The sequence below is a fragment of the Ranitomeya variabilis genome, chromosome 2 (genome assembly GCF_051348905.1).
Source record: "Ranitomeya variabilis isolate aRanVar5 chromosome 2, aRanVar5.hap1, whole genome shotgun sequence".
Lineage (NCBI taxonomy): Eukaryota > Metazoa > Chordata > Amphibia > Anura > Dendrobatidae > Ranitomeya > Ranitomeya variabilis.
In genome coordinates this window covers 837,819,974-837,845,640 of record NC_135233.1, presented here as the reverse complement: position 1 = coordinate 837,845,640, position 25,667 = coordinate 837,819,974, and the positions used below count along the sequence as shown (strand labels likewise).

General features: G+C 44.8%; 1 protein-coding gene across 5 annotated transcripts in view; it reads left to right on the top strand.

The window, feature by feature from the left end:
- Positions 1 to 25,667, top strand: part of LOC143807957 (major facilitator superfamily domain-containing protein 8-like) — a 193,686-nt gene that overhangs the window by 31,611 nt on the left and 136,408 nt on the right. For 3 of the 5 annotated variants that reach the window (XM_077290105.1, XM_077290104.1, XM_077290108.1), the window contains exons 3-5: positions 1,557 to 1,742; positions 3,768 to 3,830; positions 3,997 to 4,116. In XM_077290105.1, the coding sequence (XP_077146220.1) occupies positions 1,557 to 1,742; positions 3,768 to 3,830; positions 3,997 to 4,116 (369 nt within the window). Of the gene's footprint in view, positions 1 to 628; positions 835 to 1,556; positions 1,743 to 3,767; positions 3,831 to 3,996; positions 4,117 to 25,667 lie in introns of all 5 variants that reach the window. The other 2 variants (XM_077290107.1, XM_077290106.1) reach the window with 2 other exon arrangements.

Genomic DNA, 25,667 nt, shown 5'->3' with positions numbered 1-25,667 from the left:
GACTTCCTGTTAAACATGTGCTACAATGGATATATCATAAGTTAGAACAGTTTTTAGAGGTGTCTAACCAAAGGAATCACCACTACTCTTTGTGAACGGCGCATGAGCAGAAGTAAGATGAAAAGAAGCCACATAGGAGATATTCCGTATAATCCACAGTTGCATTTATAAAGTTACTGCTGGAAACAACCAGTTTGTAACAACACATACCACTAACATCTTGGCTTAAAAAAGGCCAGTACAATTTAGTTTTTCCTAAAGTGGATTAATGTATGGCCTGGTGGAAAGCAGACCAGTTCCAGCATGGGAATCCACACACAGACCACATAATATAGCTAGGCATGCTAATGATTTCAGCTCTGAAATCTTCAGAATTGTGAATGCAGCCATGAGGTATAATATTCAGTGTACTTAGAATATGTATAAGAGAAGTAATTCAATTCAGTTAATGCAAAGTTACCCAACTTTGTATGTGAATTATTCTAAATAAAAACTAAAGACTTATGAACGCGCCCAGCATCCGCTCATGTATTAAGGCATTGTGACGACTTAGCGAGCCAAAACTGAGAGAAGGCATGACATTAAACCTGAGGAAGACTCTAAGAAGTCGAAACTGGTTGTGTTCTAGTTTGAAATTAAAATCATCCTTGAATCCGAATACTTCAGGAGCTCATATTGCTGGGAAAAATACTTACAAAGTGTTATCGCCTATGAAAGCACTGTTCAGTGCGCTCATCAATTCCCAGATCTCTGCAGCAGACTGAATGGAAAGAGGAATGGAGTGATCCATGGATTGGATTGGATCTATACGCAGTATCTCAAGACACCAAAAAGGTGAGTGGATTCACACTGAGCATATACCTTTGGAAATTGACTACTATACTCAGAAGCCTGCGCTTCCCATTTCTCTCCTTATAATCCCCTCTTGTTTTATAAACACTGAATTCTTTGGAGATATACTGTATATACAGTATTTTCATTTATGAATGCTTCATTGCGTGATGCTACCTTCAATTCACACAGTACTACATATAAAGTTGTCCACTACTTTGAAATAACTAAAAAATAAAGCCATGGTGGTACTAGCATAAAAAAAACCCAAACTTACTTATCTGTTCCTTCTAATCTGATGCTGGTGTTGCATGTTGCTCTACTGACTTCCTACTCTGGTGTTTGTGTATCTGGGGGGAGGAGCATTAGGTGGGTTCCAATTGGTTACAGTGGTGGCATTCTTTTTAGGAAAAGGAAAGCGCTAAGATACTGTTTCATCCAGCTCAGACAGAATGTGACCAGTGCCGCCAATTAGTGGTTGCTGACTGACTGACTGCAGAGGTCACTTTAAGCTCCATCTTCCTCACCCAAACCGGAAGCCATGTGGTCGGTAGGATACAAAAGCTGCAATATATTTGCACGGCAGGGATCCAATAGTTTTTTTTTTTTATGTTCGTATCATTTTGGAATGCGTCAAAGTAGTGGCCTAGTCTTCTAATAAACCATTTTCTCTTTGAAGTAGTGATGATGTGCTACTCATGTATGTCTTGTCTTTATCCTTCCAGCTGTGATCTTACCTACAGTATGGCTGTATCTGCAGTCACTCGATGCTCAGCCTTTCTTCCTGGGTCTCGTTCTCTCTGCATTTAGCCTTACAGAACTCTTGTCTGGTCCAGTGTTTGGTTATTGGTCAGATCGTACAGGAAAAACGAAGAATATCATCCTATTGAGCAACTGTTTTGAGATTGCAGGCAAGAGATGAATGCATTTCATTTTTACTGCTTTAAAATTTTGTGAAGAGGCAAAATAAAACTACAGTATTTGGATGCCATAATTTAGGGCACATCAGCAGGATTAGCAATAAATAGAACTCCAGAAATGTATCTCAGTTTTAGCATGCAAGGATGGACCAAAATTGAGGCAATGGCTTAGAGTGCTTTCACACTGCATTTTGACAACTGTTCATTGGTCCTGTTGGGGTTTGCATCCGAACCCCCCTCAAAACGGGATTCGGGCATATGCGCCATCAGAGTGAACATGTGCGCTGTTGTGCATCATTTTAAGATGTGTACGCCTACTGGAGAGGTACACTTGGACGTAGTACGCCCAAATCCCGATTTGCAGTGGTTCGTACACAAGACCCGACGGGACCAACGAACGGGAGTCAAAATGCAGTGTGAAATCACCCGTAGTGTTATTCAGGCTGTGTTCACATTATTTGTGAAGGCTAGCAACACTTGCACTGAATACAACAAAGGTCGAGTGTCCTTGTAGCAGCTATCAGATTGCTATGTCTGAATATTCCATGCTATAGATAATACACACACTAGCTATTGAACCCGTTGGGCGAGCATTTATATTGGTATATGGTCTCCATCCTGGTATGTGCTGCTTCCATCCTGCGCCTTAATCTTGTGATGTGCTGCTACCATCTTGCACCCCCTTCCTGTCATGTGCAGCCCCATCTTGCGCCCTCATCCTGTTTTGTGTGCCTCCATCTTGTGATGTGCTACTTTCTTCTTGTGCCCTCATCCTGTCATATGCTCCCATCCTGCGCCTCATTTCTGGTATGTGCTGCCCCCATCCTGGTATGTGCTACTCCAATTATGTGCCTCCATCCTGTCATGTGTGCTCTCCTCCTGCGTCCCCATCCTGTCATGTGGTGCTCTCATCGTACATCCCCATCCTGTCATGCTGCTCCCATCCTGCACCCCCATTCTGTCATGTGCTGCACCTATTCTACGCCCCCATTCTGTCAACTCTGTAGCATAAGGCAGCCTCCATAGGCAGACCCTGTAGTATAAGGCAGCACCCCATAGGCAGACCTTGTAGTATAAGGCAGCACCCCCCCACAGGCAGACCCTGTGGTATAAAGCAGCACCCCCCCACACAGGCAGACTATAGTATAAGGCAGCACCCCCCCCCACAGGCAGACCCTGTAGTATAAGGCAGCACCCCCCCCACAGGCAGACCCTGTAGTATAAGGCAGCACCCCCCACAGGCAGACCCTGTAGTATAAGGCAGCATCCCCCACAGGCAGACCCTGTAGTATAAGACAGCACCCCATAGGCAGACTCTGAAATATAAGGCAGCACCCCCCACAGGCAGACCCTGTAGTATAATGCAGCCCCCATAAAGAAAAAACAATAAATACCACTCTTCTTCCTGGTTCCTGCGCTGCTCCCGCTCACCTCCGGACCGCGGGCGCCGTGACGTCATCGTGCCCCGTCTGTGACGTCAGACGCTGACAGGGGGATGATGGGAGAAGGAGCATAGCGCTCCTTCCCTCATCAGTGCGGTCAGTTGCATCGGCTAGTTGCCGATACTGCTGACTCTGCGATGACAGGCGGTGGGTCCACTGCTGGCACCAGCACCCCCCCTGCTCAGGGGCCCCATAGCGGCCGGGCGGCAGAGCAGGGAGATCGAGATATATTATACACAAACACACACACACACACATACATATTTGTTTATTTTGGAAAAATCCTTTTCATTTGCCTTCAGAATATCTTGTGATGTAACCAGAGCCTAGGCTACACAACATCTCTGCAGTATTCGTGTGCTAATGTACTATCGGTCTCTCTATAAAAAATATATTGCACTTTGATATCTAGTATCATAAATCACCATTATTGTAAATATATTGCTAAAAGAAAGTCCTGACAACTGTTAAACTTTGTGATTGGGTTACAAATTGATCAGTCATATCAAGATCAATGATCGGTCTTGTAGTTTATATTAAGAATATTAACTTTCTTATTTTCTGTTTTAATTAGGCAATTTTATGTATTTTGTTGGAATCTCGAAGTGGTTTCTTCTGGGCAGTCGACTAGTAGCAGGTAATGGCAATAATTTGATGTAAATCCTGATGATTGGTGTCTAAATTGTAATGGTATTTCAGGTCAATTGTCTGAAACAGTTGCTTGTGTATACTGCATTGTAGCATTATTACGAGACTCCCTCTTCTACTTTAGTTATATTTTTTTATATATGTAATTTTTTCAGGTCTTGGCGCAGGCGCTGGTGCTTCAATATTTGGGTATTTGACCCGATGCTCTAGCTCCAAAGATCGTGTACCAGTGTTTGCAATGGCCATGGCATGCCGTCAAGCAGGACTTCTAATAGGTAAGGTTCCCTGTCATACAGTTAACATGACCTCTACGTACACTAAAAGCACATGTCTAGTTTAGACAAACCATTTTACGGTATCCCATTGGGGAATTGTTCGTTGAAAGAGGAGTGCGCCCTGTTCTTTATTTTTTTTGGGGCCAGATCTTTTCTATAATTGTGAAGGCCATGTCCTGTCAAGTATTTATTTATGCATTTTGCATGTGCTCTGTGTAATGTTTATTATCCTCTTTGTTGGCGAAATTACTGCCAGGGTTTCCCACAGCTGTTTTGGGGTTGGAGCAAGTGGACACTTTATTGTGATCATCTTATTCTGAAGAACCCTTCTAACTAACATGAATTGTGCATTTTGTATGGACTATTCCAATCAAAGGATAGAAGTGCTCAGCTTAGTGCAGTGCCCGTTTTTTTAATCTGATTGTCTGCTTCTCTGAAGAAAGATGAGCAAAATCAAAGTTTTGTAAAAAGCTATAGAAAGTATGAGTCCATACACCATTCTGCTGATATCTTCTTCATAGAGATCTTCACAAAAATGTTTAGAGCCAAAGTGGTTTAATACTAAGTTGCAGGCTTCTGTTCCTTCTTTTCTGGATTCGTATAGGTTTTAGCAGCTGGACCTCTAGGGATCAAAACTTTTGTCGTGTCACTATGACAGTAAATGTACGGTTTAACTTGAACTACATGGGATATACTTATTTATATGTAGAAATGCACATGTTGAATTTATAGTCATTCTGTGAATACCGTTTTCGAAAATATTAGTTCCAGAAGTTACATTAAATTTTGTGGTGTTGAAAAATATTTCTAAGGGCAAGTTCACATTTGCGTATATGTGCGCAGCTTATCATCTGCAAGTACAAATGCTTGCAAAAACACGTGCAAATGCATGCTTACGTAGCATTTTTTATCCGCATCAGATTACGCATGACGGCAAAAAAAACCCGCTGTGTGTGCATTCGTTTGTATGCGTTTTTACCTGCGTTTGTGTTTTTTATGCGCTTGCGTTCGATATTTCCCAGAGGGTGTGTATCAATGGGCGTGTTTCAAACAGTTCCTGGACATGCGCAGCCCGAAGTACGCAAGTGCATCGAGCACATGTGTACGCAAGGACATGCGTACGCATGCGTTCCCATAGACAGCAATGCGGTTTTTTTTAACGCACTCATCCGCATGCGCATGCCTGCCCTGCCTGCGCATATTTGATGGATTATTGATACTTCCAAAAATGCAACATGTTGCGTTTGCCGGACTCCGCCGCACACCGAGAAACGACGCATGCGAACTGATGCAAACTCATGACCCTGCGTACGCCATGCTAAAGATGGGTATGCATGCGGATCTGTGCCGATGATACGCTGCGCACAGAGACGCAAATGTGAAACCACAGCAGTCCTGGTTAGATACTTGTTCATAGGCTGCAGTGTTAAAGGAATACTATGGGGAGATAAAAAATGTTCTAATGGCCATGCCTTAATAAACAATAAAGTTAAGCCCCTTCATCTCGGACTGCAGACTTTTTTAAGATATGTGCCTCTGACTCTTGGTAACCAGTTACATTAGTTATCTGACAAAGTGGTATGAAATTATATCTCCAATATTCTTCACAACCAATCGTTTGTATCCTATGGGGCATGGCATTATAAGACCCCCCAGTGTGGAGCTAGCTCAGCTAGCTCAGCAGAGGGGGTCAAGCCTCAAAGGCTATGAGTGACAGATCTCACACCTTGAGCCAGCTCAGAGCAGAACGAAAGGCTTGCTTGCCATGTGGATCCAAACCATGTGGTCTATCTGCTTTCTTTAGTCATCTGTGATTCCGTAAGGAGTTATGGAGATGCTATACATCCTAGCTGTACATTGTGTATATTTCCGAGATCCTCAGAAAATGGCGAACACCCGGCTGCGTCTCAACCCGTTCTAGCACCCAGGGGTATGGAGATGCATACGACGGACAGTGGAAACCAGATAGCAAAGCTGTGTTTGGTCATAAGGTGTAGCAGGGGCCCGCATGGATCCGATAGCTTCAAAAACTATGCCCTGGGACCATCCAGAAAGGAGTTCTGATCTTTCATAGGTTTTGGAGTTGCAGCTGCAGAGGCAGAGGGAAGGAATTTAGGTTCAACCCAGAGGGCAGGATGTGAGTGACCCAAAGGGGATAAAGGCTAGTGTATGGCCATGTGGTCTCTCTCTGTGATGTATGCAATCAGAAGTCGAGGCTGCCTCGAGTAACGTGCTGAGAAGGGATCAAGAAGACAGCTGGCAGCCCATGCCCCCTGTGGCTCAGTGCACCCATGATCTAACATCACATGAAGTTAAAGGCTTATACAACTTCAGTGGAAATGCCTCAAGCCAAGGAAATGATGCTCAGTAGTGTGTGTGGCCTCCACGTGCCTGTATGATCTCCCTAGAACGCCTGGGCATGCTCCTGATGAGGCGGTGGATGGTCTCCTAAGGGATCTCCTCCCAGACTTGGACTAAAGCATCCGCCAAATCCTGGACAGTCTGTGGTGCAACGTGACGTTGGTGGATGGTGCGAGACATGATGTCCCAGATATGTTCAATCGGATTCAGGTCTGGGGAACGGGCGGGCCAGGACATAGCTTCAATGCCTTCATCTTGCAGGAACTGCTGACACACTCCAACCACATGAGGTCTGCCATTGTCCTGCATTAGGAGGAACCCAGGGCCAACTGCAACAGCATATGGTCTCACAAGGGGACTGAAGATCTCATCTCGGTACCTAATGGCAGTCAGGCTACCTCTGGCGTGCACATGGAGGGCTGTCTCCTGGTAGCGCCTCCAGCCTCTGGACACTACGCTGACAGACACAGCAAACCTTCTTGCCACAGCTTGCTTTGATGTGCCATCCTTGATGAGCTGCACTACCTGAGCCACTTGCTTCCACACCATGACCAGACCACATATGACCACCATATAGTGACCAAATAATTCCGCATACAAGGGACAAATACCAAAACATAGTTACCGATTACTACAATGCTGATCATTTATTAAAAAAAACAATACTAATATTACTATGAGTGCCATTATACATAGGTGCTGTGTACATATTATACAGTGTATAGTGTAAGCGTACAGGTAATACAGTGATCACCAGTGACCTTATACACTGGAGCTCTGTACACAGTGAATAGTGTCAATGTACAGATAACACACTTACTCACCGGTGACATCTCTAGTTGAAGTCCTTTATTCAGCACAGACCGCCATCACTTCTCCCAGCCAGTACTTGCCTTTACATAAAATAAGTTATCTAAAGCACCGCTTCCAGAACACATTCCCCAACTTTTACACTATGCAGCCAAATACAGATGTGCCCCCACCATTACTATGTAATTTGTTATTATGCAACCCACCATTCCAAATATAAATTGTACTCCACCACTATGCCTCCACTAACTATACATAGCCACTTTCCGCAACCAATAAATACACTGTGTTCCAAATTATTATGCAAATAATATTTCCTCATATTTTCTCTAAATTACCTATCTGAATTGCAGTCATTGTTATTTTCCAGTCATCTACTATTCTAGTATAATTGCAATGTTTTGGAACAAACTGCCTATGAAAACAGTATCCTTTCTTAAAAAAATAAACACTCAAAATGCATGTTCCAAATTATTATGCACAGCACAGTTTTCAACCTTTTTTTTTTATTTTGAACAAAAAAATGGTCAATTGTGAAGTTATAAGCATTATCAGCTTATTACAAAATGAAATCAAACAGTTTTCAATTGAAAACTTTATTCCAGGTGATGTTACATTTGCACATAGGACCCCTTGTTCGAAAGAATCTTCTGAACTCTCTCATGCATTGAATTTGTCCGTTTTTGGATGGTTTCTGCTTCAATTGTTTTGCATGTGGACAGAATACCCTCCCAGAGCTGTTGCTTAGATGTGAACTGCCTCCCGCCATCATAGACACTCCTTTTGATGATGCTCCAGAGGTTCTCAATGGGGTTGAGGTCAGGGGAAGATGGTGGCCACACCATAAGTTTGTCCTCTTTTATGCCCATAGCAGCCAGAGATGCAGATGTGTTTTTTGCAGCATGAGACGGTGCATTATCATGCATGAAAATGATCTTGCTGCGGAAAGCACGGTTCTTCCTCTTGAACCATAGCAGGAAGTGTTTTTAGAAACTCCACATAGATTATGGAGTTCATCTTTACCCCCTCAGGGATCATAAAGGGGCCGACAATCTCTCTCCCCATGATTCCAGCTCAAAACATTACTCCACCTCCTCCTTGTTGGCGCCTTAGCCGTGTTTTCATGGGGTGTCCATCAACCAGCCATCCTCCACTCCATCCATCTGGTCCATCGAGCGTTGCAAGGCACTCATCTTGGAACAAAACAGTTTGGAAGTCAGTCTTCATGTATCGTTTGGCCCACTGGAGCCGTTTCTGCTTGTGTGCAGTGGATAGAGGTGGTTGACAGGATGGCTTACGCACCTCTGAAGGACCCTGCATCTTGTTGTTCTGGGGACGTTGGAGGCACCAGCAGCTTCAAAAACTTGTCTGCTGCTATGACAAGGCATTTTTGCAGCTGCTCTTTTAACCTTACACAATTGCCTGTTGGAAAGAGTCCTCAATTTTTCCTTATCAGCACGCACACGTGTGTGCCGGGAATCAGCTACATACTTCTTGATTGTGCGATGATCACGATGAAGTGTCTTGGCAATGTTGATTGTAGTCATGCCTTGACCTAAATACTCCACAATTTGTTGCTTCTCAGCAGCCGACACATCCTTTTTCTTTCCCATTTTGGCAAAAAATGTAGGCTGCTTAATAATGTGGAACAGCCTTATTAAGTAGTCTTGCTTTTATTTGGACACACCTGCCAAACTAATTTGCACAGGTATCTGCAATTGCTTTCAGTGATATAAAGAGCCCTGACACACATCACCATCAATGAGTTTAAATGACAAAGAAAAAAATTCTAACCTTATCACTCCTAAACTCTTTGTGCATAATAATTTGGAACACAGTGTATATAAATTAATTAGCACCTGTACTTTCCTCCAGTTAATTACCAGTCACACTCTGTCATCCTCAACACCCCAACTCTGTAGCACCCACTCCCCATTCATCATATTTACGCCCCTTCACCCCAATTCATTGTCATGTCCTCGCTCCCACCCCCACCCTCTATTCATTATCATTTACTCTCCCACACCTCCAATTCATCATCATTTTTGTTGCCCCCACCCTCAATTCATCATTTGCTCTGCCCACCCCACCTTCAATTCATCATTTGTTCTCCCAATTCATCATTTCCTCTCTCCACTCTCAATTCATCACTTTCTGTCCCCTAAGACCATTTAACCATTTATGTAACTTGTACCACAAATAACAAGCCCTCACGTGACTGTGGGCCAAAATATGGAAAAATTATAGCTCTCAAAATATGGTGATGCAAAACCCTAGTTTCTGCAATAAAAAAACATTTTTTTTTTAGCGTGTGACAACAGCCAAATGAAAAAACCTGATATAAATCTGTTATCGCTGTAATCGCACTGACCCAAAGAATAAAGTCATCTAATGACTTATACTGCACCAGGAACAGTGTAAAAAAATAAAACCAATTCTTCACCTGCTGTTTTGTTCATTCTGCCTCCCAAAGTATGCAGTGAGGCTCGGCGCACATTTATCCTGTGCTCTGCGCTGAGCGCTTACATTGGGGTTTCTGTGTAAATCTCTGAAATACGTGATTCAGACGGAACCCCCATTGGGAGATTCCCTATATTGAGGCAGATGGAGACACTGTGGATGCCATAGGACCTGTGATCCGGCGGTGTCTTTTTTTAGGATTGCATAAATGTACAGTCATCCACAGTTTTGTGCACTTATGAAAAGGACAATGCTGAATAGAGGCCAGGCGGAGTCCAAAGTAACTCTGCCGCCTCATTATAGTGAATGGATCCCTTCAGGGTTTTATCTGAATCAAATCACTCAGATTTAGATGGAAACCCCAAAAGTAAGTGCTCAGCATAGTGCGCTGGACAAAGGTGATCCCAAACGTTATGTAAAATATTCCCAATAAAAGCTTCAACAAAATCCGCAAAAAAGCAAGTCCCCACTCAGGTCTGTAATCTGTTAACGGAAATATAGGGGGCTTCCACATTACTGGTAGTAGAAAGGCACTGGAAAAGTGAAATGGCTCCTCGCGTCTCAAAAGCAATTCAGCAAATTCTGTGCTCCCAAATCCAAATGCCCCCTCCTTTCTGAGCCCCACAGTGTACCTAAACCACATATAGTGGGGAAAAAAGTATTTAGTCAGCCACGAATTGTGCAAGTTCTCCCTCTTAAAAAGATGAGAGGCCTGTAATCGACATCATAGGTAGACCACAACTATGAGAGTCAAAATGAGAAAACAAATCCAGAAAATCACCTTGTCTGATTTGGCAAGATTTTGCAAATTATGGTGGAAAATAAGTATTTGGTCACCTAGAAACATGGAAGACTTCTGGCTCTCACAGACCTGTAACTTCTTCTTTAAGAGGCCCCTGTGTCCTCCACTCATTACCTGTAGTAATGGCACCTGTTTCTTATCAGTATAAAATACACCGGTCTACAACCTCAAACAGTCACACTCCAAACTCCACTATGGTGAAGACCAAAGAGCTGTCGTAGGACACCAGAAACAAAATTGTAGCCCTGCACCAAGCTGGGAAGACTGAATCTGCAATAGGCAAGCAGCTTGGTGTGATGAAATCAACTGTGGGAGCAATAGTAAGAAAATGGAAGACATACAAGACCACTGATAATCTCTCTCAATCTGGGGCTTCACACAAGATCTCACCCCATGGGGTTAAAATGATCACAAGAATGGTGAGCAAAAGTCCCAGAACCACCCGGGGGAACTAGTGAATGACCTAGTGAATGACCTGCATAGAGCTTGGACCACCATAACAAAGGCTACCATCAGTAACACACTACACCACCAGGGACTCAGATCTTGCAGTGCCAGACGTGTCCCCTTGCTTAAGCCAGAACATGTCCGGGCCCGTCTGAAGTTTGCTAGAGAGCATTTGGATTGTCCAGAAGAGTATTGGGAGAATATCATATGGTCTGATAAAACCAAAGTAGAACTGTTTGGTAGAAACAAAACTCGTCATGTTTGGAGGAGACAGAATGCTGAGTTGCATCCAAAGAACACCATGCCTACTGTGAATCATGGGGGTGGCAACATCATGCTTTGGGGCTGCTTCTCTGCAAAGGGACCAGTACGACTGATCCATGTACATGAAAGAATGAATGTGGCCATGTATCATGAGATTTTGAGTGCAAACCTCCTTCCATCAGCAAAGGGCATTGAAGATGAAATGTGAATGGGTCTTTCAGCATGATAATGATCCCAAGCACACCGCCAGGGCAACGAAGGAGTTGCTTCGTAAGAAGCATATGAAGGTCCTGGAGTGGCCTAGCCAATCTCCAGATCTGAACCCCAAATAAAACCTTTGAAGGGAGTTGAAAGTCCGTGTTGCCCAGCGATCACTGCTCTAGAGTTGATTTGCATGGAGGAATGGGCCAACAGTGTGTGCCAACCTTGTGAAGACTTACAGAAGACGTTTGACCTCTGTCATTGCCAACAAAGGATATAAAAGAAGAAGATAAAGAAGAACTACCAGCGCTACTGCAAGCCGCTGTACTCCTACCTGGCCATGATCGCCCTCGTCATCCAGAACTCCCCTGACAAGATGCTGAAGCTGCCCCAGGTTATTCAAAACATCGAAATCTTGTTCCCGTTCATTAAACCCTTTCTGACATCTGACGTACTATCCCGTCGAGGTGGGGTGGGCCCGTATGACCACCGGCGGGATAGTACGTCATATGCGATCGGCCGCGCTCACGGGGGGAGCGCGGCCGATCGCGGCTGGGTGTCAGCTGACTATCGCAGCTGACAACCGGCACTATGTGCCAGGAGCGGTCACTGACCGCCCCCGGCACATTAACCCCCGGCACACTGCGATCAAACATGATCGCAGTGTTCCGGCGGTATAGGGAAGCATCGCGCAGGGAGGGGGCTCCCTGCGTGCTTCCCTGAGACCCCCAGAGCAACGCGATGTGATTGCGTTGCTCCGAGGGTCTCTTACCTCCTCCTCCCTGCAGCAGGCCCGGATCCAAGATGGCCGCGGCATCCGGGTCCTGCAGGGAGGTGGCTTCACTGCACGTGCTCAGAGCAGGCGCCGGGAAGCCTGGATCTGTGCACGTCAGATCGCCGATCTGACACAGTGCACAGCAACGTGTCAGGTCGGCGATCTTACACTATAACATGATGCCCCCCCCTGGGGCAATGTTATAGTGTAAAAAAAAAAAAAAAAAATTAAAAAAATTCCCCAAAAAATAAAAATAAAATATTGTTCCTACAAATACATTTCTTTATCTAAATAAAAAAAACAATAAATGTACACATATTTAGTATCGCCGCTTCCGTAACGATCCGACCTATAAAACTGTCCCACTAGTTAACCCCTTCAGTGAACACCACAAAAAAAAAGAGGCAAAAAACAGCGCTTTATTATCATACCGCCAAACAAAAAGTGGAATAACAAGCGATCAAAAAGACGGATATAAATAACCGTGGTACTGCTGAAAATGTCATCTTGTCCGGCAAAAAAGGAGCCGCCATACAGCATCATTAAAGAAAAAAGAAAAAAATTATAGTCCTCAGAATAATGCGATGCAAAAATAATTATTTTTTCTATAAAATAGTTTTTATCGTATAAAAGCGCCAAAACATAAAAAAATGATATAAATGAGGTATCGCTGTAATCGTACTGACCCAAAGAATAAAACTGCTTTATCCATTTTACCAAACGCGGAGCGGTATAATCGCCTCCCCCGAAAGAAATTCATGAATAGCTGGTTTTTGGTCATTCTGCCTCACAAAAATCGGAATAAAAAGCGATCAAAAAATGTCACGTGCCCGAAAATGTTACCAATAAAAACGTCAACTCGTCCCGCAAAAAAACAAGACCTCACATGACTCTGTGGACCAAAATATGGAAAAATTATAGCTCTCAAAATGTGGTAACGCAAAAAATATTTTTTAAAATAAAAAGCGTCTTTCAGTGTGTGATGGCTGCCAATCATAAAAATCCGCAAAAAAACCCGCTATAAAAGTAAATCAAACCCCCCTTCATCACCCCCTTAGTTAGCGAAAAATTAGAAATAAATACATTTTTTTTTATTTTTTATTTTCCCATTAGGGCTCGGGTTAGGGCAAGGGTTAGGGCTAGGGTTAAGGCTACAGTTAGGGTTGGGGCTAAAGTTAGGGTTAGGGTTTGGATTACATTTACGGTTGGGATTAGGGTTAGGGGTGTGGTTAGGGTTACCGTTGGGATTAGGGTTAGGGATGTGTTTGGATTAGGGTTTCAGTTATAATTGGGGGGTTTCCACTGTTTAGGCACATCAGGGGCTCTCCAAACGCGACATGGCATCCGATCTCAATTCCAGCCAATTCTGCGTTGTAAAAGTAAAACAGTGTTCCTTCCATTCCGAGCTCTCCCGTGCACCCAAACAGGGGTTAACATATGGGGTATCAACGTACTCAGGACACATTGGACAACAACTTTGGGGGTCCAATTTCTCCTGTTACCCTTGGGAAAATACAAAACTGGGGGCTAAAAAATAATTTTTGTGGAAAAAAAAAAGGATTTTTTATTTTCACGGCTCTGCGTTATAAACTGTAGTGAAACACTTGGGGGTTCAAAGTTCTCACAACACATCTAGATAAGTTCCTTCGGGGGTCTAGTTTCCAATATGGGGTCACTTGTGGGGGGTTTCTACTGTTTAGGTACATTAGGGGCTCTGCAAACGCAATGTGACGCCTGCAGACCAATCCATCTAAGTTTGCATTCCAAATGACGCTCCTTCCCTTCTGAGCTCTGCCATGCACTCAAACGGTGGTTCCCCCCCACATATGGGGTATCAGCGTACTCAGGACAAATTGGACAACTTTATGGGTCCAATTTCAACTGTTACCCTTGGAAAAATACAAAACTGGGGGCTAAAAAATAAATTTTGTGTAAAAAAACAAAAAAAAAACATAATTTTTATTTTCACGGCTCTGCGTTATAAACTGTAGTGAAACACTTGGGGGTTAGAAGCTCTCACAACACATCTAGATGAGTTCCTTAGGGGGTCTACTTTCCAAAATGGTGTCACTTGTTGGGGGTTTCAATGTTTAGGCACATCAGTGGCTCTCCAAACGTAACATGGCGTCCCATCTCAATTCTTGTCAATTTTGCATTGAAAAGTCAAATGGCGCTCCTTCCCTTCCCAGCTCTCCCATGCGCCCAAACAGTGGTTTACCCCCACATACGGGGTATCAGCGTACTCAGGACAAATTGGACAACAACTTTTGGGGTCCAGTTTCTTCTCTTACCCTTGGGAAAATAAAAAATTGGGGGCGAAAAGATAATTTCTGTGAAAAAATATGATTTTTTATTTTTACGGCTCTGACCCATTAAGTGATTCACAGGAGTTTATAATGCAGAGCCGTAAAAATAAAAAATCATATTTTTTCACAAAAATGATCTTTTCGCCCCCAATTTTTTATTTTCCCAAGGGTAAGAGAAGAAACTGGACCCCAAAAGTTGTTGTACAATTTGTCCTGAGTACGCGGATACCCCATATGTGGGGGTAAACCACTGTTTGGGCGCATGGGAGAGCTCGGAAAGGAAGGAGCGCCATTTGACTTTTCAATGCAAAATTGACTGGAATTGAGATGGGATGCCATGTTGCGTTTGGAGAGCCCCTGATGTGCCTAAACATTGAAACCCCCCCACATCAGGGGCTCTCCAAACGCAACATGGCGTCCCATCTCAATTCCAGTTAATTTTGCATTGAAAAGTCAAATGGCGCTCCTTCGCTTCTGAGCTCTGCCATGTGCCCAAACAGTGGTTTACCCCCACATATGGGGTATCGGCGTACTCAGGACAAATTGTACAACAAGTTTTGGGGTCCATTTTCTCCTGTTACCCTTGGTAAAATAAAACAAATTGGAGCTGAAATAAATTGTTTGTGAAAAAAAGTTAAATGTTCATTTTTATTTAAACATTCCAAAAATTCCTGTGAAACACATGAAGGGTTAATAAACTTCTTGAATGTGGTTTTGAGAGCCTTGAGGGGTGCAGTTTTTAGAATGGTGTCACACTTGGGTATTTTCTATCATATAGACCCCTCAAAATGACTTAAAATGAGATGTGGTCCCTAAAAAAATGGTGTTGTAAAAAAGGACCTTACGTGACGTCACGGACACGTGATTGCTCACTTGACAGGTTAAGGAGAGCGTAATGGACCAAATCAATTAGGATTTGGTCCATTACGCTCTCCTTAGCCTGTCACGTGAGCAATCACGTGTCCGTGACATCACGTAAGGTCCTGCAACAGCAGAGTACCTAGCGGCTCAGCCCAGCAGCGCTGACACACGTGGAGTGTGTCAGCGCTGCTGGGCTGAGCCGCTAGGTACTCTGCTGTTGCAGGACCTTACGTGATGATACGTGATTGCTCACGTGACAGGCTAAGGAGAGCGTAATGGTCCAAATCCTAATTGATTTGGTCCATTACGCTCTCCTTAGCCTGTCACGTGAGCAATCACGTGTCCGTGACGTCACGTAAGGTCCTTTTTTACAACACCATTTTTTTAGGGACCACATCTCATTTGAAGTCATTTTGAGGGGTCTATATGATAGAAAATAACCAAGTGTGACACCATTCTAAAAGGAGGAAGCGAGTGTAGGATTCTCTGCCACCGGCCGGGGCAGTGCCTGCAGCCCGCACTCCTGAAGGCAACAAGCGGCAGTTACTTGATTCTACCCTTCTTTGGCAACACAAGTGGACTTAGCGACGGAAGATTGCACCTTATTACGGTAGCTCCTCCAGGTACATCTTATTCATTAATGTCTTTTTCAACATATTTTTAACATATTTTTAATATTTTTTAATGGTGGTTGTATTATCTTCAGTTCCTTGGTCCTTAGTCTGTCATCAGCTACCATATTACTAGGTCACTATATAATTGCAACGCTTATTTGTTATCTTTATTTTTACTTTTTTATATATTTTTGTTCTTAGCATTTACTATTCCCTATCATTTTTTGTCCTCACAAGGGGTAAAAATAAAAATAAAAAAAGGGAATAAAAAAAATAATAAAAATGTTCTTTCTTTATCTGCTCTGGAATCAAAGAAAAATTTATTTTTTTTTTTTCTTCTTTTTTAAACTACACTTAGTGATATTGTTACAGACTGGTGGTACTGTACCATTATCTGCTGCAGGATTCAAAGCGTTGAAGCGCTACTGGCATTTTTTACATTTAGTTATTTTTTCTTAACTGCCCAATGGTATAAAATTCTGTTTCACACCCGTGATTTCAATATGATTTCAATATGATCACTGCCCCCCTAGATGAATTAGTTGAGAGGTGTAGTTTGTAAAATGGGTAAAATGGGTCACTTATGGGGGGTTCTGCTGTTCTGGCAACTCAGAGGCTCTCCCAGTGGGTCATGGACCCAAAAACAATAGCAGTAAAATCTGCACTATAATATGGCGCTCCTTCCCTTCTGAACTATGCACTGTGCCTGAAAAATGTTTCCCGTTATGTAGACTATTAGCGCACTCAGGAAAAAGTGGACCCCAGTTTGTTGTAAAAAAAAATCCTATTAGCCCTTAGAAAAATTTTAAATTAAAAACTTTGGGCTGAAGCAACATTTTAGTGGTAAAAATGTAATTTATTCTTTCTTCACTGCTCATTGGTATAAAATTCTGTGAGGCACATGTGGTGTCAATATGATCACTTCACCCCTAGATTAATTCATTGGGGAGTGTAGTTTGTAAAATGATTTTACATATATGGGGTTTCTGTTGTCCTGGCACCTTCAGGGCTCTGCCAATATGACATGGCACTTTCAAACCATTCCAACATAATCTGAACTCTAATATGACATCTCTTCCCTTCTGAGCTTTGCATTGTGCTTCAAAAGTAGTATTCCCCTACATAAGGGGTATCGGCGTACTCAGAAGAAATTGCATAACATTGTATGGTGCAATTTCTCCTGTTACCTTTGTGAAAATAAAAATTTGGGCTAAAATAGCATTTTTGTGGGAAAATGTGAGTTTTATTTTTTAAATTTCACAGCTCAACGTTATAAACTTCTGTGAAGCACCTGGGGTTTCAAGGTGCTCACCACAGATCTAAATACCCCTAAATACCCCTATAGACCCCTTGAGGGGTCTAGTTTCCAAAATGGGGTCACTTGTGGGGGTGTTTCCATTGTTTATGAATATCAGGTGCTCTCAAAATGGGACAAGGCAGCTGCTAATGATTCCAGGAAATTTTTAAATTCAGAAAGTCAAATGACGCTCCTTCCCTTCCAAACCCTGCCGTGCGCTCAACAGTAGTTTTCTCCCTCATATCGGGTATCGGCATATTCAAAAGCAATTATACTACAAAATGTATTTTGCAATTTCTCCTATTACCCTTATGAAAATAAGGGACTAAAAAAAAAACAAAAAAAAAAAACATTTTTGTGGGGAAAATTTGATATTTTTTGTTTTCAGCGATCAATGTTATAAACTTCTGTGCAGTAACTGAGGGTTCAATGTGCCCACCACACATCTAGATCAGTTCCCGGAGGGGTCTAGTTTTCAAAATGGTGGTTTCGCTTTTGGGGAATTTTCACTGTTTAAGCACATCGGGGCCTCTCCATCCGTGACATGACGTCCACTAATTTTTGCAGCAAATTTTGCATTCAAAATGTCAAATGGCGCTCCTTCCCTTACGAGCTCTGTCATGCGCCCAACACGGCTGTGAAAGCTCCAAGCCTCTCTGAGCCGAGATGTACACGGTGGCGCTCCGGCACGCGATACCCTGGGGCCTGGTGAGCAGAAGCGCAAGCACACTCTTTACTTCTGTTCACTGGTTCCCATATAGCAGTAAGAGCAGTAATGCCCTGATGATGTTCTTGTCTGTAGTGACATTTTAAAACGTCGCTGCATAATAGAGCTGCTACATGACATTGTGCAGGAGCGGGGATCCAGCTGTCAAACACGGCTGAATTCCCCATAGAGAAGGCAGAGACAGGTTATTACTTGCCTTCCCGATTTCTGTATACATGGTGCTGAACAAGCGCCATGTATACATGAATAGGAAGCGCTGATGGTGCTTTCTTCTATGGACCCAGTGGTCAAGTGATCCCTGGGTGTAGGGAGGGAGCAGAAGCTGCTGGGTCTTAATAGCCACAGTCAGGTCCATTGTACCTCGGGATGATATAAGCGCTCCAATTACAGGTAAAATCATATAGAAAGAAAATAATGTAATGAAATGGGAACACATGTTAAAATGTCATTCAGTGGTCTTTTTTAAACATACAAGATAAAATAACAGCACGTGAAAAGCAGACATGTATTTTTTTTTATTTTCCCACTGATATTGCCCGATATTAGTGTAGCGCCCCCACTGCCGCTGGGCCGAGGGGTACCCGGTACCGGGCCTCTGAGTCTCTGCTCTGGGGTTGTCACGGTGGCTAGACCCGGTCCGTGACCCTGCTGAGGGGCATACAGTAATAGATGTGGGTAGATGATGGTGGTGATGCGGTGCAGTAAATAACAAGGACACCAGGTTGCAGTCTCTTTACCTCTTTACTGAAGATCTCTGGGTCCTCAGTCCGGAATCCAGATAACCAGGCTGCGCAAGTCTGGCCGGTCCAATGGCACCTCCAGAGTTCTCTTAACAGGTGGAAATCTGCGCCTTCCTACTAGCGCTATGTGTTGTGGTCCTTCCCTGCTGTGCTTACGGAAAGTCCCCACAACTGTTGTGTCCGTTTCTTAAGTTCCCTCACAACTCGATTAGATGATGTTCTGCTAATCCTCCGTCCCTCCCTGATGTTACGGTTGGAATGGCACCCGTATGATGGGTAGGCTCGGAGCTCTTCCGGGACCCTAGAGTCGCCCCTCTCCACAAGTTGCCCCCCAAGACTGCATAGGTGATTTAGGTGAGACAGCCCGCCTTAGACTGACTGTCCTGCCGTTGGTTTAGAGTATTGCTTGAAGCTGAATATTGTAATACTCCCTCGGCGTTCCGGCCGCCGGTTGTGCGCCTCAGTAGGATGTTGCCTCGGTCTTACAGCACGACTCCTACTGGTATTCTCCTTGTTGCTTTGATCTCGTTTCTCACTCAGCACAATCTATCTCGCTTCCAGTCCCTCCTTGGGTACCGCCGCTATACTGAGCAGGCACGGTCCCGTTACGTTCGCTCAAGTTGCCAAGCCTCTGTCAGGATCCCACCCCTGACAGGGACCCTACCGAATCTTCTCCTACAACACCCTCTGCCACAAGGTGTTGCCTGGTTCCAACTCAGTCAGCTTTCTGTCTAACTTCCTGCCTGACCCCCAGTTTACCCACAATGGTGGGGAGTGGCCTAATGAATAGAACCCTTAGCTCCCCCTGGTGGCCCGGCTGTGAAATGTATTGGTGTCTGTGATACCTGGTCAGATGAACTCCTTCAGTGCCATCAGACGTACCATAGCTCCCCTTAGTGGCGGAGCCACAGTACTGCAACGACCAGGACTCTGGGGCGCTGCACTCCCCCCCCCCCGGTTAAATCCAGTACTCCCGGACTGGGAAGAAAACAACAATACAGGTTAGCAAAAAGACATACAATTTTGTTGAGTGCAATAACAATAAGCATACTTGAACAGAGCTTCCCTTTATGGGAGGTGAGGACACTTGAACGTTACAAACATGGTTAAATATCATAGCAACATGCTATAAGTAACTTTTCTTACCCAACCGGGTATTCTACTTAGTACAAAGGTTCAAACAATAGTTTAACATTGCCTTTAAGGACGTACACTCTGAATCCACTAAAGACCTTCTTATAATCACATTATAAGGCAATTTTAACTTTTCATTCTCCTTCTTTAAATCTGCAGGACCGCCTGTCCTAACGGCACCAGACCTTCTGCCTCTCCTTTCTGTTACAGGACCGCCCCGTTCAGCCCGGGCCTACTGCCTTTTCAACTACTATACACAGTATAGAACATAACATTACTTTCAGTTTTGGATCCATGAGCCATCTCTATAGGGCTCCTAAGAGGACTCACTAACTAACCCCGTACGGGTTCACTATCTGTCCCCAGGTTTCTATCATCATTATTAAACATTTCTCACAATTAACTTGTTAAATACACATAACTTCTTCATATAAACATCATCATCACTTTCTTCTGTCAAGACATTATTACTTTCTGTCTTAAAGCAATATCACCCTTTAAGTGCAACAGGTGAACGTCCTCTTTAAAAGGTGACCAAGTCTCCATGAGGTAGCATATCTTCTCAAGCTACCAGTCCGTACTCAGCAAAGGTTCCAGTGTGGTATCTTCACAAAGAGTCCTTCTTTAAGTAAAACCAGTAGGGAGAACCTTTAAGAAGGTGCAAACTATTTACAAGCAGTTTGTATCATGCACTGTTCATGATTGCGGCAGTTCTGGAAACTTGTGCAAAACTTGGAAAAAGCAAACAAAACAATTGGGATCCCGGGTCAACAAGGGGATCCCTTTAAGAGTTAACCCTAAGCGGGTTTAGCAAAAATCAGGAATCAAACAAACAGTTAAGGAACTATTTACATTCTCATGGTATCGAGGTTTATTCTCCTAGTAAATCACAAGACATCAGTCGGAAGTGGACACCTTCCGACTGTGCAGGCTTCAATCCTTGATCAACGGCTGATGCCACACCAGTGTCGCTGGTGAATTTCCCGAGTGCAGTCAGACCACCTGATGCCTGAACCTGAAGGCGGACTCTAGCTGCCAGCTCAGTCGCTGCAATGAGACGTATGGTGGCAATATTGGTAAGATCAGTCACGTCTGGTTCCATCATGGTTGAAGTAACAGATGACACCCTCCCAAGTTCACAGCGGCGAACGTTCCGGGCATACCACCCGTATGCATTCCGATGACGGGTGTAAGTCACCTGATCCCCCTTTTGCAATGGATCACCATCTCGGCTGCAGCAGGGAGTCTTCACGTTGCAACTAGTAACGAAGACGTCAGTTGGTAGCCCCGGTTCCTGTATGGAGCCCCATCCCCTCTTCGGGTGGAAGGTCAATACAGTTCCCCGCTTTACCGCGTCTTTATTACCGCATGCACGAGGTGATTGTTGTACTCTCGGTGGGTCAGTCAGCTCTGCCTCTCTTTGCCTTTTCCAATGTAGGATCAAGCATTGTTTGTATTGTTCCCAGGTAAGCACAGCAAGGGTGAACCCTTCCTCCCGAGCTCCATCCGGCCCAATCCGGGGGGTGTCCCACTGGAGAATCACCCCGTCTGGGCCCACGTCTATGGGTTCTCCCATCCTGGTCGGCAGCGGTGGTACCAGCTTCCCCATTGCGTCGGGGGGTAACACCACTAGTTCTGCCGAGAGGAGACGGCTTTTACTGGGGTGAGGGCCGGTCGCGGGATCGTGCGGGGGAGCAGGGGCGTCTTCCATACCTGCGCCCGATATGATTCCACCGATGTCGATCCGGTCCGTTGACGAGGACACTGGAATCGGCTGCAGCCTGGACCGCGGCTCTTCCTCTGTGGCCTCCGGATGCGACTCCGCTCCCCACGGCCCCTCCTCGGCTGGCTCCGATGTCGGGATAGGTGGGTTCAGCTCTCCTGTCGCCGGCTCCGAGGAGTTCAGATTCTCCCGCGGCGGTGGTTGAGGGTAAGTCGGGATTGCTCCTTCCTCTTTGAGGCATTTGCTGTTCATCATCGCTGTCTGATAGTCGGTGGCAATGCATGCACCTGGCTCTGCCATTTCTCTGGGGTCGAGCTTCTCCGTCACCCGCTTCCCGCCATTGCAAATCAAGGGGTGGTCCCCTGCTCTGAGGCAGTTCTTCGCTTTGCAGCAAGAGGCGCAGGGGGCGGTCGCCGCTTCTGGCGCCACTTTGGTAGTCTCCTCCCATGGCACGCCCTCCTTCTTTGGTGTAGCAATGGCGGCGGTTTTTGGCGGGAACTTCTGGCGGCAAACGGCAATACACAATCCTCTCAATAAAGCACAGTCCAAGCACAACTAATCACAGTTCCAAGGCACACATGACCTGATTCTTCAGGCTTAAGTAGATCCTGTTCGTGACGCCAAATTGTAGCGCCCCCACTGCCGCAGGGCCGAGGGGTACCCGGTACCGGACCTCTGAGTCTCTGCTCTGGGGTTGTCACGGTGGCTAGACCCGGTCCGTGACCCTGCTGAGGGGCGTACAGTAATAGATGTGGGTAGATGATGGTGGTGATGCGGTGGTGGTGCGGTGCAGTAAATAACAAGGACACCAGGTTGCAGTCTCTTTACCTCTTTACTGAAGATCTCTGGGTCCTCAGTCCGGAATCCAGATAACCAGGCTGCGCAAGTTTGGCCGGTCCAATGGCACCTCCAGAGTTCTCTTAACAGGTGGAAATCTGCGCCTTCCTACTAGCGCTATGTATTGTGGTCCTTCCCTGCTATGCTTACGGAAAGTCCCCACAACTGTTGTGTCCGTTTCTTAAGTTCCCTCACAACTCGATTAGATGATGTTCTGCTAATCCTCCGTCCCTCCCTGATGTTACGGTTGGAACGGCACCCGTATGACGGGTAGGCTCGGAGCTCTTCCGGGACCCTAGAGTCGCCCCTCTCCACAATTTGCCCCCCAAGACTGCATAGGTGATTTAGGTGAGACAGCCCGCCTTAGACTGACTGTCCTGCCGTTGGTTTAGAGTATTGCTTGAAGCTGAATATTGTAATACTCCCTCGGCGTTCCGGCCGCCGGTTGTGCGCCTCAGTAGGGTGTTGCCTCGGTCTTACAGCACGACTCCTACTGGTATTCTCCTTCTTGCTTTGATCTCGTTTCTCACTCAGCACAATCTATCTCGCTTCCAGTCCCTCCTTGGGTACCGCCGCTATACTGAGCAGGCACGGTCCCGTTACGTTCGCTCAAGTTGCCAAGCCTCTGTCAGGATCCCACCCCTGACAGGGACCCTACCGAATCTTCTCCTACAACACCCTCTGCCACAAGGTGTTGCCTGGTTCCAACCCAGTCAGCTTTCTGATCTAACTTCCTGCCTGACCCCCAGTTTACCCACAATGGTGGGGAGTGGCCTAATGAATAGAACCCTTAGCTCCCCCTGGTGGCCCGGCTGTGAAATGTATTGGTGTCTGTGATACTTGGTCAGATGAACTCCTTCAGTGCCATCAGACGTACCATAGCTCCCCTTAGTGGAGGAGCCACAGTACTGCAACGACCAGGACTCTGGGGCGCTGCACTAGCACAAAAAGAAAACGACTGAAAAGAACATAAAAAGTAGGTCCCACATATCACAAAAAAGATGCAAAAAATTATTTGTATATCCGAATGAGCAAAAAAATTACATCTCTTTAAACCGCCTATACAAAAAATCCCCTAAAAAGGTGCTTAATTAGGAACGGAAGGTAAGGGAATGCTAAGGGTGAGTGGCCTTGTCTTGAACTGGTAAATGGCCCACTTATCCTCACAACTGAAGTACCATCTTGTTTGTAGGGGTTTTCCCACGAACAAAAGTTAATTTTAATCAATAGATCTTTGAATAATAAGTCATCCCACAATCGGATGTGTTTAAGGCTACTTTCACATTTGCGTTTTAATCTGCAGCGTTTAATCCGCAAACGCAAGGACCAGAAAAACGCAGAAAAGCGCGTATAAACGCAGCGGCTTTTAAGCGCATGCGGTTAACGCATGCGGCTGTAAAACGCTGTGTTTACATGCTTTTTTTATGCGTTTTTCATGCGTTTGCATTTTTGGTGCGCATTGTGAAAAATTTTACAGGAGAAAAATCTAGATTCCCAGAAACAGCCAATGGGACTACAGAGGGCGTGTATTATGGGATATCTATATATAGACCCTAGGCCTGCTGAAATCTTCAGATTTTGCTCCTGTATCCTGTGTCATGATGGATCTTCACATGGATAGCTTTTACTTCAACCTGGATCTAAGCATCAAGCTTTTTCTTGCGTGTGCGTTTGCTTGGGAGCAACACTGAAACCGTGAAAGACGGAGAAGGACACGGCGTAGGCGTTTTTGGCAACACCCCATTATAGAACTGCGGGAGAGCCGTGGTGCATATCACACCCTGTATGTTGAGCTCAATGACAACCCGGACAAATTCCCGGAATATACCAGGATGTCGCAAGACTCTTTCCGGGATTTGCTTGCTCGTGTCCAAGGAGCCATCCGGAGACAGGACACACAGCTCCGTAGAGCGATTCCACCAGAGGAACGTCTCCTGGTTACCTTAAGGTACGTAATAATTCTAAACAAATGCTAGTCATAATTATTGCTGGTCTGACATGTATTCTTTGCATTTTTGTAAATTATTTTTTCTTTATTACAGATTTCTTGCAACTGGAGAGAGCTTGTCATCCCTACACTTCCAGTACCACCTTGGAATTTCCACCCTGTCCGGAATAGTTTTCGACACCTGCCGGGCTTTGTGGAATGTTCTCCGTGAAGAATTTATACCCATACCCAACGAGGAAATGTGGATGGAAATAGCAGATAAATTCTGGACTGTGTGTGATTTCCCCAATTGTTTGGGTGCGGTGGATGGGAAGCACATCTGGATTATCAAACCAGCCAGAACGGGATCACAGTTCTTCAACTACAAAAAATATTTTTCAGTAGTTCTCATGGCAATAGCCGATGCGGACTTTCGCTTCATTGCCGTGGACATTGGTTCTTTTGGCCGTGGCAACGATTCACAGACTTTTAAAAACTCTGATATGGGCCGACGTGTTTATGGCAAAAATTTTTATTTTCCACAGCCACGACCTCTCCCCAACACTCAAGGTCCACCGATGCCATTTGTAATGGTTGGGGATGAGGCATTTCAGATGAGTGAAAATCTATTGAAGCCCTATTCAAGTCGGGACTTGAACCGCACAAAACGGATCTATAATTACAGACTAACCAGGGCCCGCAGAACAGTAGAGTGTGCCTTTGGGATTATGGTGTCAAAATGACGCATTCTTGCAACAGCCATAAATCTAAAAATGGAGACAGTGGATGAGGTGGTAAAAGCCTGTGTGGTTCTCCACGATTACATTCTGGCTAAGGAGCGACCCACCATTGAACTTGATGAACAAGTTGCAAACCCTTTGCCTGATTACCGGCATCACCCGCTGCGGTCAACTGTTGAAGTTGGCCACATGCGGGACCAATTTGCTGCCTTTTTTGATTCAGACCTTGGACGTGTGGAATGGCAGGACAATATGGTGTAAAATGTCCTGTTGGCTTTGGGTGTGTAACAGTTATTTTCAAAATGTTGATAATGTTTGTTTTAATAAAATAATTCTGTTTTATTATCTCCACCATGTCTCCCATGTATTTGCTTACACACCACTAAGGGTTTTTGGGCTTGGCTGTTGACGTCATTGCGTTCTGACTCGGTTCACCAGTAGCTATTTGAGGCAGACTGTGTAGACGATGGCTGTTTGGTGCCGTCACATTCTCCGTATTTGTTCATTACTTAACATCAGTATATA